The following is a 19099-nucleotide window of genomic DNA, read 5'->3' as shown; positions in this document are numbered from 1 at the left end:
TATCTCTAATGTGGCATATGAATCAGATTTTGAAAGTATCAGAGTATGGAAGATTATGTAGGTATACTTTAATAAAAGCTCTGGTTTTGTGATGGGAGTCCATCCCACACAGTACTAGAAGAGGTTAAGGTGGCTCAGTTGGCCTATTGGTTCCTCAGGTTGCACATGGGGGGAAGAGACAGGGAATAGGGAATTAATTGCAAGCAAGCCCAGCTGGGTAGGAAGAGGTGGGGCCTATAAAGCCAGGAAGCTGTCACTCTCTGGGAAGTGGGAGGAGGATTTGGAGCTTGTGCTCCCAGAGAAAGGGGAGGAACCAAGAGTGATAGGAAGCTGAAACCCAGAATAGAGGGGAGACTATGGTTCCTCTACCAGCCACTGTAGAAGTGGCACTTGTGGCAGTGAATGGAAAGTCTGCTCAGGTCTGTTGAAAGACTTGGCTAAACCCTAAAAGGAGGAAGCACAGACCGTGACCTGGCCAGATGGCCAAATCACAAGGAGAATGCTGCAGACCTAAAAGAGAGATGGTGTGATAGAGATGGTGTGACTTCAGGAAGGGGTGTTGACTTTGAGAGCTAATCCCAGAATGACCAAAAGCAGGCTTTAGACAAGCGGAGAGTGGAACACCCCATGGCAGATTTCAAAATATCAGTCCAACCTAGCAAAGACTTCAAATGCCTAATTCCCATTAGAGATGGAGGAAATTATTCCTTTGATTGTTGTTGTTGTTTTTTTTGAATATTTCCTTATATTAAAACCAATCAAAGTGAAACTGGAGGGATGTATTTATTTATTTATTGACTGCCTTTCATTTTTTAAAATCAGTGGATACAATGACCATTTTCTTGAATTCTATTACAATGGATAGAGTGAAGTCTATTTCAGTATGCAACCTTGGAAATAGGGTGGCAATACATTTGGCCACTCCAGTATATGGACCCTCTCAAAAGTTTTGAAGAAGCATCGAGTTCCATGGGTCTATAACATAAGATACTAACATAAGAGCTTCCATATAGTTGCAGTCTCATAGGGAGTCCAAGGATGCATCATTATCCCGGACGTAGAATTATCAGCACATTTTACTGTAACTGTCTATTTATAATCAATATTTTCTAGATATGTGCATTATATATAACTAATTTTTACTGTATGGTAAAAGAAAATTCTGTATTAAAATCAATATTTTCTATAATTAATGCAAGCATTCAAAATGGTCTTCTGCATATAACATTATTAGTAAGACATCTATTATACATTTTTTATAACCGGCTGAAGATTACAACTCACATATTAATTTGAGAAAAGAGAATGTCCATAGTAGATCGGGGGGAACAGGAGAGTCAGTAAGCTGAACTATGTTTACTTACTGAGGGCATGTTTACACTATGTGGAAGATTGCCGCTGCTAAGGCTGATTTTCCAGGGTTCAATTTAGCAGGTCAAATGGGGACACACTAAATCAAACTCAAAGGGCACACCCATTGGCACTGGTACTCCTGCTCCTCATGAGGAATAAGCGAAGCTGACGGGAGCGTTTGCTCCTGTCAGACTCCCACTGTCTGGACAGTGTGGAAACGTGATGTAAGATATATCAGTTCTGGCTACATAATTTATGTAGCTGGAGTTGCATATCTTACTTCAACCTTCAGATATAGTGTAGACTAGGCCCGAGAAAGGAAAACTACAATAAAGTTAATTTTAAGATGGAAGATGAATACATTTCATGCTTTTGGCCAGAAGGAGTCTGATAAAAATATAGAGGGTGAAATCCTCTTGAAATTGATGGGAAGCAGTGACATTGACTTCAGTGGGGCCAAGATTTCATCCAGAGATTCAGAGAACTGTTCACACAACATGTGCTGAGCCAATGTTGAAAGGACAAAGCTGTTCTGTGCTAGTATCCACCTGGATGCTTCCCTATATACCACTGGTTACTGTATTTTTGTAGCTTGTGCATTTGTCATATAAGGTTTGTGAACAGTTTTGGGCAAGAGCGTCATTTTGGAAGAGCAGGGGGCAGCAGCTGTGTGTACCAGGATGTGGCTTGCTTTTCTTCCTGTTCCCCTGACTATAAGGGAGCGAGGAGAAAGTACTTGGATTCTGTGTATGCCTGTCACTCCTGGCTGGGGAAGGGAGGAGGCAGAGGAGTAATTTGTGGAATCCAAGTATTTTCCCCTTGTTCCCTTTCTGTGAGGGGGATGGGAAGAAAAGCAATCCATGTCCTGGTACTTAGAGCTCCTGTTGTCTTGAAACAGCACCCTTGGTTACGGGATGCTCCAGCATGAAAGATATTACATAAATACCAGTGCTAAGTCATAAATTCTTCACTCCCTTTCAAACGAAACCAGCATTTTAGTACTCCAGTGAAGATTTCAGTAAATAAGGCAAGCTCCTGATGTATTGATGAACTGATTAATTTATATGTATACCCTTTGTTTGATTTAGAGGATGGTGAATATTTTGACATCTTTTTCATGCATATTTGCTCACATTTTTTTTTAAATTGCCTTTCCAATGTTCATTTTCCATGAATACTTTGGACAATGATTGTGGAGGCAAGAATATTCAAGGCACTGCTTAATTTATGCCAAGGTTCACCAAGGGTGACCCCAGCACCTCTGGGCATGGCAGTTCATAGCTCCGGCACCTCTGGGTTTGCTGCATCAGTTCTGAATGTAAAAAAATTGCTTGAACACTGGCACCTTTTTCACTGCAAATTACTGGTTCAAAGCAATGGGTCAACTGCAAATGAATATCAGATATTATTAATGAAACTCCTAAACATTCACTTCCATAAGATACTTTCTATGAGTAATTTTAATCCAATCAGAGAACAATAACAAATGGCTATTCGCCCAGTTAGAACTATTCCATATAGCTTGGGTTTTAGATACCAAATACTTGTGTAGTCCCCTTACTAATGTCAACACTAAAGATTCCTCTGCTTATTCTCTGGGAAGATCCTGTGTGCTGCAATCTAGCCCAAGCAACTGCAATTCCCATGAGCCCTGGAGGAAACCAGGAAAGAAGTTACTTTTGTTTTTGGGATCTGAGTCTCTCCATGTGTGTGGAGGAAGGCTCAGCAGTCTGTGGAGTCTTCCCTTTGGTTTTGGGAAAAAAGGAGCCAGGCTGCTGTGGAGGAGTTTGATCCAGTCCAAGAGCTGTTAGGTTGCAGCTACAGACTTGGACTAAGAACCTTTTGGACTGGAATCTAGCAGGCTACTTCTGATTGCCTTTTGGCTGTACCTGTGGCTAGAAGCTTCTCTGTCTGCATCTAGCACACAGAAGGAGACTAGAACAATCCACTCCAGCTGCAAAATCTTCAAGCGCGCTTACACAAGCAAGTGTATGGTACTGTGAGTTCTGAGGAATTCACACTCTGGAGTGGGATAAATGGTGGCAGTGCACGTGCCAGATAGATAAGTTTTCAATTATTTCTGTGTACTTTGTTAATGCTATTCACTGTTAATCTGTTAAACTCTGTTTCTTTAAGTTAAGTAAAGGTTGTTCATTCTAATGTAATCTATTAGATGTCTATGATTTGTAGTTGTTGTTCTGGCGTTAGATCCAGATTATTGCTGGAATTATTTTATTCCTGGAGGCTTCCAAGGCACACCATTAAGTGTGTACAGGGCCAGCCAGATGGAGGCACTGCCAATGTATGGTCTTTATGAGCAAGGGACAGCAGCAAGAGGGTGGATAGGGTTACCTGTGAGTGTAACCTGCTCCCGAGTAACCTGGGAGGAAAAAGGGGGTTACACTGGTAATTAATCTCTTGTCAACAATCAGAAGGAAAATAATTATGATTAAAATATTCAATAAAAAATTTGAGTAATTCATACATGAGATGTTTGTGAACTGCTTGTAGATTCTTACATCAGAACGGCCGTACTGGGTCAGACCAAAGGTCCATCTAGCCCAGTATCCTGTCTGTCAACAGGGGCCAGCACCAGGTGCCCCAGAGAGAGTGGACCGAAGACAATGATCAAGCGATTTGTCTCCTGCCATCCCTCTCCAGCCTCTTTTTTCTTAGCAAACAAGAAAAGAGAGGCTAGATTTGTTGTATAAACTTTTTATTTTGAATCATTTGCTTATTTCTAATTTCAACTGTTTGTATAATAAAAGATCTTTTAAGAACAATAAAAGAGATCAAGGTATTTAGCCATATTTCATAAGTGATTCAAAGCTGCATTTTCTTTTTTACTGAAATAAGTCAAATCAATGAACAAAACTGGACTATTTATTGAAATTGTATTTACCCAATTATAAACCAATTTTGGGGAGACTAAGAGCATTCACCCAAATGCTTAGGATGCTTTCTACAATAAATGAAAACTTGTAACAAAGTGAGTTGATCTTGATAAATTTGCATTAATTTTTTAAATGTTTTAGCACTTACAAGAAAGCACTTATAATAAATAAACTATTATACAATAGTTGTGGTTTTTCAACAGGCCATGGAACAGAAAAACAATTCTATGATATAAAAAATAAAGGGACAAAATGCAAGCTACAGAAGATGAATAGCAACAGGTGACAACTAAAGAAGTAAAAATGAGTACAGAAGGTCAATACTGCACTTTTTAAAATGACTGCACTTCCTAGTGGGATCCAGGAACACTCAATCATTGTAGTAATTCCTAGATTCATAATTTTCAAGGCTAGAAGGGACAATTTAGTCTGACCTGCATAACAGAGACCATGGAATTTCACCCAGGAATCCTGCATCAAACCAAAACTTTTGACTGAACTACTGCACAACTCTCCAATACAATCTAGTTTTAAAGAATTTGAGAGATGGAGAATCCACCATATTGCTATTCTTTCAGTAACTGTTAAAACGTTCACTTCATTTCTGGTTTGAAATTGTCTAGCTTCGGTTTCCAACAATTGGACACCATTATGCCTGTGTCTGCTAGAACCAAGAGCCTTCTAGCACCTGAAATCTTATTCCCAATTAGGTGTCTTTCCAGGAAGAACAAGGGACAGAGGGGAAGTCTCTGTCTGCAGAACAGGACAAGAAAGTTTGTCTGTGGAAGAAAGGTGGCCCTGGTAAGGCTTGAAAGCCTGAGGAGATGTCACTCACCCTTCATCTGGAGAGTGTCACACCAATCCCCAGATCCAGACCTAGGATTGGCTCCCAATCACCTACAGTGTCAATAAATCTTTAGGCATTATTCCTGGGTACTGGAAAGCATGCCTAGACTCATTGGTCAAAGGTAATAAACCCTTCAAAACAAACAAACCTGAACATAGGGAAAATCAAGGGGGAAAGAAGCATCAGAGAAATATAAGAACTGGAGTAGTACTGACCGAGTAAGGTCCTTATTTCTGCTCCAGACAGTCAACGTCTGAAACTATCTGCTGATCACTAATATGGGATGACTAGTTTGTGAGGAAATCCATTTCCATTAAAGCACATTCTCTTACGCCAGATCCCTTATGCCTTGTGCAACGAGGTTTACAAAAGGAAAAGTCTTTCTTTGTCAACCGATCCCTGTCTAGACTGCCGCTTTTTGCCGGCAAAGTGCCGTATCGGCAAAAAGAGGCGGCTATTTCTATTCAAATGAAGCGCGGGATATTTAAATCTCCACTTCATTTCCAATCATGATGTGCCTAATGTACACCCCTCTATCAGCAGAGGGTTGTAGTTTAGAAACACCCTTAGGAAACAGGGTATTTGCACTAGTACAATTTTGTAGATCAGTGGTTCTCAAACTGTGTCCGTGGACCACTAGTAGTCCATGGCCACCTTCCGGGAAGTCTGCAGCTCATACCTAGTCCCCCTCTTTTCCCCTGGAGTGGGAAGACTGCTCTGGCACTCCAGCCTTGCCCTCCCTCCCCCATGAGGTTGGAGCACAAACACTAGTTTCCCACTGAGGGAGGGGGTAGGAAGCCCTGAGCCTCGCTGTGTGATATGGCTCGTGGGGAAGAAGCACTCCCTCTCCCCCACAGGGGAAACAACAGCACGTGGATGTGTTGCCTGGAGGCTTTCCCTACTGCTCCCGTTGGCCAGCATTCAGCCAATGAGAATAGCAGGAGGCTGTGTGGAGCAGTGCAGGGTGTGAAGGCAAGTAAGTGCCCCTCCACCCCATCATGCACACACCCTGTACCACTATTTCCCCTCAGTCAACCCCCCACCAAGACCATACATCCCCAGCCATCCTCCTGAACCCACCCTTGCTCCTGCACCCTCCCTGCACCTTCACACACTGCACCTTCCCTTGCTTTTGCCCCCTCTCTCTCATCAGACACCCTACTCCCAGCCTGCTTCTGCACCTACCTCCCACTTTCATCCCCTCCAACACCCCACCTCATGTCCAGATACTGAACTCCCATTCCTCTTGCTGGCAGCCCTATCCCACACACTGAACCCCTCATTTTTGTCCCCACCCCAGAACATGGCGGGAGGGTGGGGGGCATAACATTCACTAACCCTAGAACCCCAGAAAAGTAAGTCTGGCCTATGGGATGCCTTGAACAGCAGTCCTTCCTATCTTTTCTCCTCCTCCAGTGGGGCTGGAGTGTCAGAGTCTCAGTCAGGGCCACATCAGTGAGGGTTGGGGGGTTTTGGATGTTTTTTGGGGTTTTTTTGCTTCTCACTTGTGTGGTCCCCAGCTGATTTTTCTGTGGCTCAGTGGTACCCTACCAAAAAAAAAAAAAAAAAAAAAAAAAAAAAGGTTCCCCACCTTTGCCATAAATAAAGAAAACATGGGAACCTTTTCTGTTGGACATAAATTAATACTTTATTTGAAATGAAGTTTGAAAAGCTAACACGAGAAAGTTAAAGCACTTAATATGTTTAATAATTTAAATTAATATGTCCTTTTTACTGGTTAAATTAGACCATTCTCCCTAGCTGTGGCACTAGCAAAACAGTTTAGGAGTAATTATGTAATTAATAGCAAGTTTCCATTAGCAACTGGTGGTCCACAGAAAGTTTTGCATTGAGCCTGGTGGGCCACAGGCCAAAAAGTTTGAGAACCACTGCTATAAATGAAATTGTGTTCATAGTTATAAGTGCCTTGTTCAATGACCAAAGCTCTCAACACAGCTGCTATTTCCTAAACTGCACACTTATGATTTGAAATTGTAAAATAGAGGCTCATTAGCACCAAGCAAGATACCACCACCATAAACGTAGCACTGCAATTAGGTAGGTTTGTCTCTCAATGCTGAGGAAAGTGGTACTACTGTCAGCAGTCAAGAACAGCAATAATTCTCAGCCACAAGCATTTTAGCATGTCTCTCCCAGTAGCACCATTTGGTATGACATTCTAGTCTGCTCAAAAAGACACCGAAAAAAGCTTAGAATGAAAAGATCCTGGTTTAGCAAATAAATAGATTTGCATTTTTGCCTGATCTAAAGGCTCAAAGAACATGAAATATATGATCTCTCAAAATCCTTAGGGCTGCATTTCAGCAAACAACTTGATGCACTCATTGAAGTCAAAGCATGTGAACGTTAAATTCATATTTAAGTGCTTTGCTGGATTGGGGTCTATGCCAATGGATACCTGGGATTTTAAATTTGAAGCCCTGGTTGTTCACTGGAAATGTAAAGGGATCTTAATATTTGTATCTCAGCTGTAATTCCAATTAAGGTCTAAAAGACCATTTGCATCCCATTTGCTACTGACATGGGTATTTGCTGTTTCAACATTCAAGAGGAACATGCTTTGACTTATTCAGATATTACAGCATGTTTCTTTTGCTACATCGGCTGATTTGCTTGTGAAATCAGCAGCAGTATGAATCTCTAATGGCCTGTTAGAGTTGGCTAGAAGAGGAAGTCAGCTGTTTTTAATTTACCTTTTGTGTGACTAAATGAACGTTCACATTTTAATATGCAAAAACAAATGTATTAGGTAGGTGGCACTCATGCTTTTATTTATCATCTATAGATAGTGGTGAAAGTAAAATTAATTTCTTCTGGTATGGGAGGAGGAGAGGGGCTGAGGGCTCACTAGCTAATGGGGACCACGTAACGCTCCATGTAACTCCATCTTACCTCTAGCCCCAGGCCCCTATACTTCCCCTTCCCACGTTACCAGGGCAGCGGGGGCTGGAGCTGATACAACAGCCAGAGAAGCTGCTAGTGTTCTGCACCTTTCCCTGCTGCTACTCACAGTGGGGAAAGGAGTCGTAGCTCCAGCTCTGCCCCCTACACTTCCATGGAGCTGCATCTCCTCCAGCTCCATACAGCAGCAGCCCTGACAGAGGCTGGGGATTCTGCTCCTTTCTCCTCTGGGAACGGCCGCATCATCCAGGAAAAGGAGCAGAATGCAACTGCTCCTCCAGCTGCTGTACCACTCCCAGCTCTGTGCCCAGCTCTGTTCTCCTGAGAGGCAGCTCTGTGGAGGCCCTGAGGGCAGTATAGTATCTTTCTGATATGCTATAATGGCTATAAACAGCTTGCTGGTGTGGCATACCAGGCCAGGCCAGCCTAATTCCACAGTTTCAGCTACTTTTTTACCCGTACATCGTACTTGCCTGTACCAGCTTACTTTCACTTCTGTCTATAGGAAGGGCTCTACTAAATTCACAACCGTGAAAAATTCCTCAGGGACCATGAAATCTGGTCTTCCCCTGTGAAATATGGACTTGTGTGTGTTTTGCCCCTATACTATACAGATTTTATAGGGGAGACTGGTGTTTCTTAAATTGGGGTCCTGACTCAAAAGGGTCACTAGATTATTTTAGGGGGGCAGGAGTATTGCCACCCTTACTTCAGAGTTAAGTGGCCAGAGTTAAGTGCCTTCAGAGTTAAGTGGCCAGAGAGTGGAAGCTGTTAGCTAGGTGCCCAGCTCTGAAGGCAGTGCCCCACCAGCAGCAGTATACAAGTAAGAGTGGCCATACCATACTATGCCAACCTTACTTCCGCGCTGCTGGCTTCAGACCTCAGCAGCTGAAAAGCAGGGCTGCTGACTGAGGGCCCAGCTTTGCAGACAGCAGAGCAGAAGTAAGGGTGTCAATACCATCCCATCCTATCCTTACTTCTATGCTGCTGCTGGCTTCTATGCTGTTTCTTTTGGCTTCAGAGCTGGGCTGCTGGCCAGTAGCTACTGCTCTCCAGCAGCCCACCTCAGGGTCTAAAACTAAGGGGGCTGACAGAATTGCAGAGGGGGTGGGGCTTTTTGAATTGCTGTGCCCGAGAGCAATTGTGCCTTCCCCTCACCCCACATTGGCAGACCTGCTGAGACCCTTCCCTAGAGCATCGCAGAGTTCAGGATTCAGCTTGAGACTAAACATCTACACTGAAATTTTGCAGCCAAATAGCCCCATGAGCTTGAGCCTTCTGACACAAGCCAGCCACAGGGGTTTAATTACAGGGTAAATAGATACATCCAATGGTAACACAAATAGCACTCATTACCATGGCCTCTGAATGCCTCACAATCTACTTATGCTCACCAGTCCTCTGAGCTGAGCTACCATTTTAATTCTGCAGACTGTAGAACTGGGGCAGACAGACAAAGCACAGCATCCTCCATGAAGCTTCCAGAAGAGCAGGGAATTGAACCCAGGTCCAAGGCAAGCCTTCTGAATCATCCTTCCCACATAAGATCCACTCTTTCATGTACTTGCCAGGCCAAAGAAATATGCTAGCAGCCTGTTAACTCTTCAAAGCCACTGATATCGGATCTATGATCAGAAAGAAAGTAGGTCCCCAAATCCTACCCAAATCTGCACCACTAAGTTGCACCCTGAAGCTAGAACCTCCAAAGCATGGCCATCCACTTGAATCTGGCAGTGCCCAATGCTACCATTCCAGAGATGCCCCATTCTGTAGGTGGTTAGAATAAAGGGGAGGGTGATTTCCCCTCCCCCCCTCCTCATTTGTTTGTTGGAGAGAAAGAAAAGAGGAATTGTCTGCCCACATTAAAGAGAAGGCATGCCTGCAATCGCCTGTGGTCTGTACCTCAGCCAATCCACCCCCCTAAGAAACTCGCATGAGCTCTCCACCATATCCCAGCTCTGGCTTCAACTTTCAGTCACTATAATTACTTTGTTCAGGAGGAAATAATTAAAATGCATATGCATGATTTTTAAAATTATTTTAATTTTTAACTCCACTGGTTATTGTACAGAAGATGGAGCCAGACGAACAAACCCTCCTAAACTCATACAATTAATTAGTCTCAAGATCCTTGCAAGAAAGATGCTGTAAAAGTGCAAAGCGTTATTGTCATTATGAAACAGACTGACCTTCAAAAACCGATGTCTAAAAACACAATAGTATACTCAAGAAGACTAAGACAATAATGAAAAAAACAGTTTCATATTCAGCCAAGAAATATTTTTAATGATACCCAGGCCTGCTGATGGGGATGGAGAGAATGAGGCAATTATCCTGGGGTCCGGAGCCCTAGCCCTTTACATCACTGCTGGAGTGCCATATGGCACACTCCAGGCAACTCTAAGGGCTGTGGGTGGAGTGCACCATGCTCCAGGTGGTGCTGAGAGCTGCGGGTGGGGGGCTGGCGTGGTGTGCTCACTGCTCCAGCCCCTCCCCCTTCCAGGCTGTCATCTCCCTTTATGTTACTATGAACCTTTAAAGTCTATACACTGTAGCAACTGGAGCTGATGACAGAGAGGACAATGGAGGTAGCCGAGATGGTTGTTCCACTCCTGTGAGTGAGATGCTGGTGCTCATTGGTATCTCAAGTGGTGGGACAGTGCTGCTTTATAGAGCAACACAGGATCTCACTATACACAACAGCAAGAGCAGCTGAGGTGGTGATGGCTTTAGCAGCTGCTGCTGTGGAAGAGAGCCAGCAGCAGGTGAAGAGAGCCTGAAACGGAGCTCTGAGCTGCCCATGGCTATTCTGAGATCCTGGAAAGGGCGCAAAATGGAAGGGAGACTGACAATTGGGAAAAACAGGGGCAAAGAGGACACAAGTGAGGGAAGATGTGAAAAGACGGAGGATGAAAGAAAAGGGAGTAGAGAGAAAAGGGTGTGTGTGGAAAAAGGGAACAAGTGGAGAGCAGAGCTAAGGGGGAACAGCAGGTGGAAAGAGAGCACCAAGACCATCAACGTGAAGAGGGAAGGAGGAAAATAATAAATGGGGGATAGACAAGATAAGAGGGTGAATTCTTTGGGAGAAAGGAAAAAACATAGAGGATGGTGCAGAGCTCTCACCTGTGAGGGTGCTCTGCTTGTAGTCCTGCTTGTGTTTCATCTCCTAGACCCAGTAAATCTTGCCTGCAGCACTGGCAGCAGCCCTTCTCACACTGAAACAGGGCTAGTGGAGACAATGGCTCAGAGCTCCGTAAATACCCACAGTACAACAAGATAATAGGAAGTTTCTGTATGAACAGAGTAGGCTCTCGGATAAATTGTTTTCTGAAACCATTTATCTGATTCAAAGTGGAAAAGATAAATTTGACTTCTGAGTGGAAAAGATCAGGTTGGGAGGTAATGTTTCTTCAGAGCTGCAGCATGTCAACTTTTTGTGACTGTTCAAAGGTAGATTCTACAGGCTGCAGTTCCCACTTGAAACAGTAAACCCATTCTCTTCATTTCCAAATGCTCCCCCGTAGGTCTTCATCAACATCGGGTAACAACAGTATATATCAGCAACACAAAATATGTAGACCTTTCATATAGAATACCCTATGTACAACTATTAGAAATCATTTTAGACACTGGACCATCTTAACCTTCATCTCGTTTTTCATTTAGATTCCAGCATGTGAAAGACTGTTGATTATATACTATGGTGGTTTTGTGGCATATTAGCACAAGAACATTTTGAAGGACAAAGTAGAAATGTACATATATTTTGCTAACAGGAAAATAGTAATTGTTCCCATTAAAGGGTGACACTTAGCAGTGTTTGATTTAATTAATAAATCTAATTTCCATTTCTATAGAGTGTCTTGAGGGTAACTCTAAGTTCCCAGAAGAGGGTTATTTTTAATTACATTTCACGGCTTCCCAAGCATCTTATTTTCCATGCTCAAAAGAAAACATAGGCAACTCCTTTTTCTTTTTTCAATCTGTGATGACAGACAGTATACACTTTCTGTAAAGTACAAAGGAGAAATGAAAATATAATCAATCTGAACACTTTTGGGACACATTACTTACTGTGGTGGCACAGTGGATGTCTTTCCACACAGTGGCTTCCCTGGAGAGATCAGAGACTTCAAAAAAGTTATCAAGAATAACTTCCCCAATCATGTCATGTCTAGAAAATCTGTCAAAATCATATACACTGAAATGCAATTTCCTGTTGCTGAGCTGATCATAGGCTACAGGAAACTGAAAGGTTTCATCAAAGACAGGATTTAAAGTCTTTCTGTGAACCCGTGTCTGAAACTTCTTTTTCCTATCTGGAAGAAGATAAATCTTAACGTAGGGGTCTGAAGTTCCGGTGAAGTCTTTAGCAGGTAGATCTAAGGCTTTGACAATGGTAACAATGAGGAGTTCATTTTCATAATCATACCGGAGAGTAAAGTTAAGTTTCCCACAGATTTTCACGTCTTCTTGCTTGCCTTCTGAATCAACAGACTTCTGTTTGTAGAGTTCAGGTTTTATTCGCCCAATGCTGGTTGTTGTCTCACCCCGTTGTAAAACTGGATCTGTCCCCATGTTAAAATCAACACTGGACACTTGCATCTGCCTTGGCAAGTGCCTCCTGAAAGAATTATGCCTGCATACACAAAAAATTAGTTTTCATTATCTCCATGAAAACGTAGGGAGGTTCCCCAAATGAAAACACAAACAAATATTGTAAACAAACCAAAGCTTGGTTTTAAAAACAAATATATTATTTTGGAAATCCAATCTTGAACTAAAAATTACCATTAACAGCATACAACATAATTTCATGTGGAAATGAAACTTCTTATCCAAAGAACACCCAATTTCCTAGCAAGACAACACATATCTTTTTTAGAAAAATGTGCACCTGAAACTGTAGTAGAAATTATGTGACTCCCCAAACTCCAGTACAGCTCAAACAACATTGTAAATTAATACCTTTGTTTTTATGATAAGTACCATGTGATATTTTTAATAATCAGTACTGGCCAGGAATTTGGTTTTATAGGTCATAAAATAGGAGCTCTAACATTGTTCCTTAGCACCTTGCTGGGCTATTAGTATATTCTTATTGAACAGGAAAAATCACTGCTGGCCTATAACTCATGAACAACACTTCCTGTAAATCTTGGGCCCTAGGCCCTAATCCTGTGAAGATTTATTCATTCAGGATTGAGGTTATAATTATGTTCTCAATTGGTGTTTTAAATGTTAACATTTCATCCTAGATAATCAAGGTTAATTAGCAATTTTTATGTCCCATTTTTCCTACTTTCCTATTCACTTTATAACGTGTCAGGAGATGAATTCACTTAGCAGTACCAAAATAAATTATTTTTAATTCCCCCTAATTTGGATTGCAGTATAATACTTTCATGATACTTAAGGCCTTATGCAATCTACCGGTTAAACCTCTTTAGTTTGGCACCCTCAGGACCTGAGCAGCGCTGAACCAGGGAATTTGCAGAACCACAAAAGGTCAATATTGTCTAGCAGCCTTACCAACACTTCCACTGCTTTCTGGGCTCTCAGAAGACATTTAGGGGTAAATTAGAGCTAAATCACAGCACAGAACACTGAGAGTCAGGACTACTGGCTGTAAGCAAACTTTATGGGAACATGGGAAACTTGGCCACACCCATGATACATGAACATCCGGATAACCAAAATCATGTTGGATCACAGATATTCCTGGAACAGAGAGCACCAGACTAGAGAGGTTTAACCTGTACAACAATAGTGGGAAATTTGCCATTGCCTTCAAGAAGAGCAGAATCTGGCCTAATATGTGTTTTATAGTAGTATAAAATGTAGGATAACATGCTTACTATATTTATCCTGCTTCAGACTTTGTGTAACCTAAATGTCCATTTTTAGGTTACGCAAAGTCTGAAAATGATTTTTCTGCCATTATAAAATTTCTCAGGCATATTACCACCCTTGAAAGCTGCACTGTAACAAACTCATAGATTGCTCCTATGAGTACACTTATACTTAGTTGCCATTAAAATCCAATGTAATGGTCAGAATGTCCTCACTTTTCTGCAGTCTATTACTTATTAATGTCAGCTGTAAGTGTGCATTATTGCTCAGTTCCCAGACTGCTCAGCATGCTAAAACCAAGAGGAGTCACAGCTGTAGGTTTACTTCTTTAAACCAGGAATATAAATTGTCCATTTGAAAATGTTCATGACTAATTTAATGGAAAATAGACTTAATTCATGCTATATGGAAGAGGTAGCAAAATGCACAATGAACAAAACTGCTATGGATCCACTGAATGCTGCACCAAGAGGGCGATCTGCAGCCATTAAATAATGAACAAGAACATTTTCTATTCTGGATGCCTTAGTGGTGTTGAGTGCAGTGAATAGTCCTCTCAACACAGCCACAGTTTGGATTTGAATTGGTTACAGGAAATCTAAGTAATTCAAACTTGAAAGTTAGATGAACAAAACATACTTCTGATTACACACATTTCTGCATCAGAGAGGAACCAACCCTCAAAGTGAATTCAAATCAAATAAAAAAACCCCTACAGGGCTGCATCCCTTGCTTGCTATGCTCGCCAACCCCCCTCTCTCTGGGGGGTAGGCAGCCCAGTTCTCCACCCCCTAGCCAATGGGCAGGGCTGAGGCTGAACCAGCCCCAGATCTCCCCCCATTCTCTATGGAGGGGACCCCCGGGGCCTCACCAACCCCAGCTCTTTCCCTATGGCCACTGGGGGGCCAGTGCCTCACCATCCCTGGCTCTCTCCCCTCGGCTGTTGGGGTGGAAGAGGGACACCCCAAGGTCTTGCCAGGCCCCATGCTTTCCCCCCAGCTGCTGGGGGGGGGGACTCACTAGCCCTTGCTCTTTTCCCCCGAGAACTGAGGAGGGGCCACTCTCAGGCCTCACTAGGCCCCACGCTCTTCCTTGGCTGCTGGGTCCTGCTCTGACATCTCGCTAGGTCCCGCACTCTCCTCTCAGCTGCCAAGGGCCTCACCAGGCCCCACACTCTACTGCTGGCCACCGGGAGGGGCAGGGCCTTGCCAGCCCCAGCTCTCTCCCCCCAGCCACCAGGGTGTTCCTTACTCAACACTCCCCTCTCAGCTGTTGGGCAGGACCAAGGCCACACCGGCCCTGGCTCTCTTCTCCCAGTCACTGGGGGAAGGGGGCAGGCGGCTGCTCTGAGGCCTTGCTAGGCCCCACTGCCTCTCCCGGCTGCTGGGGGTGGGGGAAATGGCTGCTCCGAGGCCTCACCAGTCCCCGTGCTCTCCCCCAGCTTGCCTAGCACCAAAGATGGGGGAGGAGAGAGGCTACAGTGTGGCAGCTGAGTACTGGGGAAAGGGGCGGGGGGCAGGAGGGAGGAGGCAGGCGTGATGCCAGAGTGCTGTGATAATGTCACTCTGTTGTCCTATGGGGAGAAGTTTTTTTATATAGAGAGAGGTCTATAGTTTCAGGTGGTACAATTGTCCTTAAGTCTGCCTGAAAAGTTGGAGGCATTTATAATCACATTATTTTTTAAAATGTTTTTTTCCTCTATGTTGATGAGAAAATCTCTACAAACAACAGAAAATCTGACTATTCCAGTGGAAACTGTGAAACAAACTGCTATCAGAGGAACAAAGTAAGCAAACTGGAAGCACATAAAAAATCTTTTTTGTTCTCTTGTATTTTCAGTAATTGGAGGTGGCATTTATAAAAATCATAGGTAACATTTTTTCCAGACAAATGTAATTTTTAAGTTGCACAGGTTCTTTCATACTTAAGCATTTAAACACAGAGACACACATGCATACACAGAGTAATATTCTCCAATGAGCTAGTTATTGTTTATAAGTGTCACTGGATAAAACAGTGCAGCTGTAAGATTGCTCTCAGTGGGAATCAAAGCTCAGTAGTACGTTTACTCTACTAAGCCAATGCCCTAATTATACAGTACCTAGTGAACATTCTGAGTCACAACTTGTCAACAAGACAGCTAATTGCTCTTTTAATTATTAAGGTGCTTCACTGTTGTCATGGCAACATAGTTACGTTCCTTTTTTCTGTAGTAACAAAAGGATTAATGACTATTATACTGAAGTGCTAGGTTCTCAGCCAATCATATTGTGGTGATGCCTCACAGTTACAGACTTGCACCTTTACTAGGATTTTCAGTGACATTAGAGTGCAGGTCCAAGCACTCTAATTCCCTAGTGCCCCTAAAATATCCATAATAAACAATGATACCTCGCTCTTCTATACCATTTTTCATCAGTAGATCTGACCAGCTTCCCCATCCCCCAAACAAGCATGATTTTCTCAAATCAAATGAGGAAACAACTTTGTGTCATAAATGTTTACTTACAAGATATTTTCTAGTAATATCAATAGTAATTATATAACAATTAATAACAGGATAGTGCTTTCTGTTAACTCAGTATGAACCACATCCAAAGAAATAAGATACTGTAATGAAGAAACTGTACTGGAAGTCAGGAGATAGGAATTCAATTATTTCACAGCCTTTTGGTGTGACCTTGGGCAAATCACTCAGGGTAGGTCTACACTACCCCGCTAGTTCGAACTAGGAGGGTAATGTAGGCATACCTCACTTGCAAATGAAGCCCGGGATTTGAATTTCCCGGGCTTCATTTGCATAAGCGTGGAGCCGCCATTTTTAAAACGCCGCTGGTTCGAACCCCATGCAGCGCGGCTACACGGGGCACGAACAAGGTAGTTCGAACTAGGCTTCCTAGTTTGAACTACTGTTACTCCTCGTGAAATGTGTACAATGTGTACAATGGGGATGGAGGTGGGATTTGATAATACTTTTTTTCTCCCAAATTTTATAAGTTTTCTCCAGTTAAGCGAGGTCTATACTAGACCAGGAAGGTTGGCTTAAGGTGCACAGTTCCAGCTATGTAAATACCTTAAGCTGAATTTGGCATTGAATTCACAATGGGAGATTGATGGGAGCAAATGCTCCCATTGGCTTCCCTTATTCCTCATGATTGTGAGGAGCCCTATGTGTTCCATTTAGCAGGTCTTAACTAGACTGCTAAATTGAACACCAGAAGATCAATCTCTGGAATATAAATGTAGATGTGGCCTTAGATTGTAAGCTTTCAGAGCCTAATGGGGCTGTGTTTTCAGTTGGAGCCTCTAGGCATTAGTGTAGTATAAATAGTAAAGAATAATTATTTGGTCTTTGGCCTCAGAATTTCCTTAACTCAGTAGAGGATATTAACTTGCACAAATAAAGCACATTCAAGTTACAATTTAATTATAAAATAAGGAATGGTATAGAGCAGACAGTTTGAAAAGTCTTATTTCTTCTTTTTTATAGTACATTGATATAGGAATGAAATTATAAGACAGTAAGTCAATCTGTCAGTGGTTGCTCCAGCTATGAAGCATAAAAGTTTCTTTCTCTTATTTTTAATCATATATAATGTAACTATGGATGATCTAATTATCTAATTAAAGGTCTAATCCTTTTTTCAGTCCTAGACTCCTATCCTGAATTCTACTGCAATAATGCATTCCATAGGTCACTTTTGTTTTCCTGCATTCCACCTTCTCCCCAATTTGATTGGTTTTAAATTTGTTGCCTTTCCGGTTTTGTTTTTTGTTGAAAATTCCACCAAGGATAAATTGGGGCATCCAATTTACCATGAATTATTTTGTGTACTTCTTTCATCTCCTGTCCTATTCCTCTTCTCTCTAAACTGAAAGGCCCAGGCTTCTCAATATCTCCTCACATGGGAGGGGCTCCATGCCCCTATGATTTTCATTTTTGCCTCCAAAACACTCCTAGTTTTGCTATATCTATATTGATGATAGCAGGAGCTCTGAGCTCAGCACATCTGAAAATCAGTTTGGACACCCTGATTAAACTGATGAAGCTACCCAAATTTATAAGCCATTTTGCTGCAGATTTGACCTTCATGACTTTCCTTAGGTAACACAGGGAGTCAGTGGCAGCATTCAGAATGGAATCTGAGTCTATTCATACTGTTGCATTCATTCCAGTGGACACTAGTTGCCTCCCTGCAGATTTCAGCTGCCACCTTCTTTCCTTATTTTGGTGAATTTCTTAAAAAGCAGGTAAATTTAAAGTAGCTTTTGCAATAGAGTTTAATTCCTACTTAATTAAGCTCTGTAGAAGAGCTGGAGGAAGAAAACAAATAAATTGGGCTAAAGCTGCACTGATCAGGGAGTGTCACAAAGTAAGAAAGTTCTTCTAGTGATGCTGATTGTACCTCAAGGTATTTTCAATTCTTACCTTCTTTTATAAGCTAACTGAATCAGGGGCTTTTTAATAAGCCCGATTTAGATTTTTCAGTTGTTAAACTAAAGTTGCAAATGGCCAAAGGGCCATACTGCTTCTGAAAGAACTTCTGGTAACCTGAGGAAGAAAGAGACCAAACAATTCAAGATTTTTTAAAAAGAAGTTAGAAGAAATTTGTTAGAAATTAAATGCAGGTAAGGGTGTTTGTAACTTACCCCTGCTAAAAACTCTAGAATGGATATGTTATAGTAAGAAGCTAAAATGATTTTTAAAACTTTTTTTTCTCTTTCTGAAAATGTAAGTGATCAGTAATCATTTGCATATCATAAGAGGAAAACACACATCAAGGAGTGTATTCCTGGGCTGTCAGTGAATCTACTTCTCAAGTGGTTGAAGGTACAAAGCCACAACGTACCCCAAGAGGGGCAGCAGTGGTGTAGAAATAGTCAAACTGTTAGGCTGCGTCTACATTGGCAAGATTTTGCACAAATACTCTTTAACGCAAGAGCTTTTGCGTTAGAGTATTTGTGCAAGAGAGCATCTACACTGGCATGTGCTTTTGTGCAAGAGATGTGCTTTTGCGCAAAAGCATTCATGCCAGTGTAGACGATCTCTTGAGCAAGAAAGCTCTGATGGCCATTTTAACCATCGGGCTTTCTTGTGCAAAAAATTCATGTTGCCTGTCTACGCTGCCCTCTTGCTCAAGAACACCTGTGCAAGAGGGCTTATTCCTGAGCAGGAGCGTTATAGTTCTTGCGCAAGAAGCACTGATTTCTTACATTAGAACGTAAGAGT

At 42.3% G+C, this 19099-nt stretch overlaps 1 protein-coding gene across 1 annotated transcript in view; it reads right to left on the bottom strand.

Annotated features, from left to right (window-relative positions):
* Nucleotides 1-19099, bottom strand: part of SYT10 (synaptotagmin 10) — a 68631-nt gene that overhangs the window by 27179 nt on the left and 22353 nt on the right. The window contains exon 3 of the mRNA XM_075940230.1: nt 12102-12655. Coding sequence (XP_075796345.1) covers nt 12102-12655 — 554 coding nt within the window. The remainder of the gene's footprint in view (nt 1-12101; nt 12656-19099) is intronic.

This window comes from Pelodiscus sinensis, chromosome 1 (assembly GCF_049634645.1).
Source record: "Pelodiscus sinensis isolate JC-2024 chromosome 1, ASM4963464v1, whole genome shotgun sequence".
Classification (NCBI taxonomy): domain Eukaryota; kingdom Metazoa; phylum Chordata; order Testudines; family Trionychidae; genus Pelodiscus; species Pelodiscus sinensis.
Note: the sequence above shows the minus strand (reverse complement) of the source record. Positions and strands in the feature narration are given on the sequence as shown.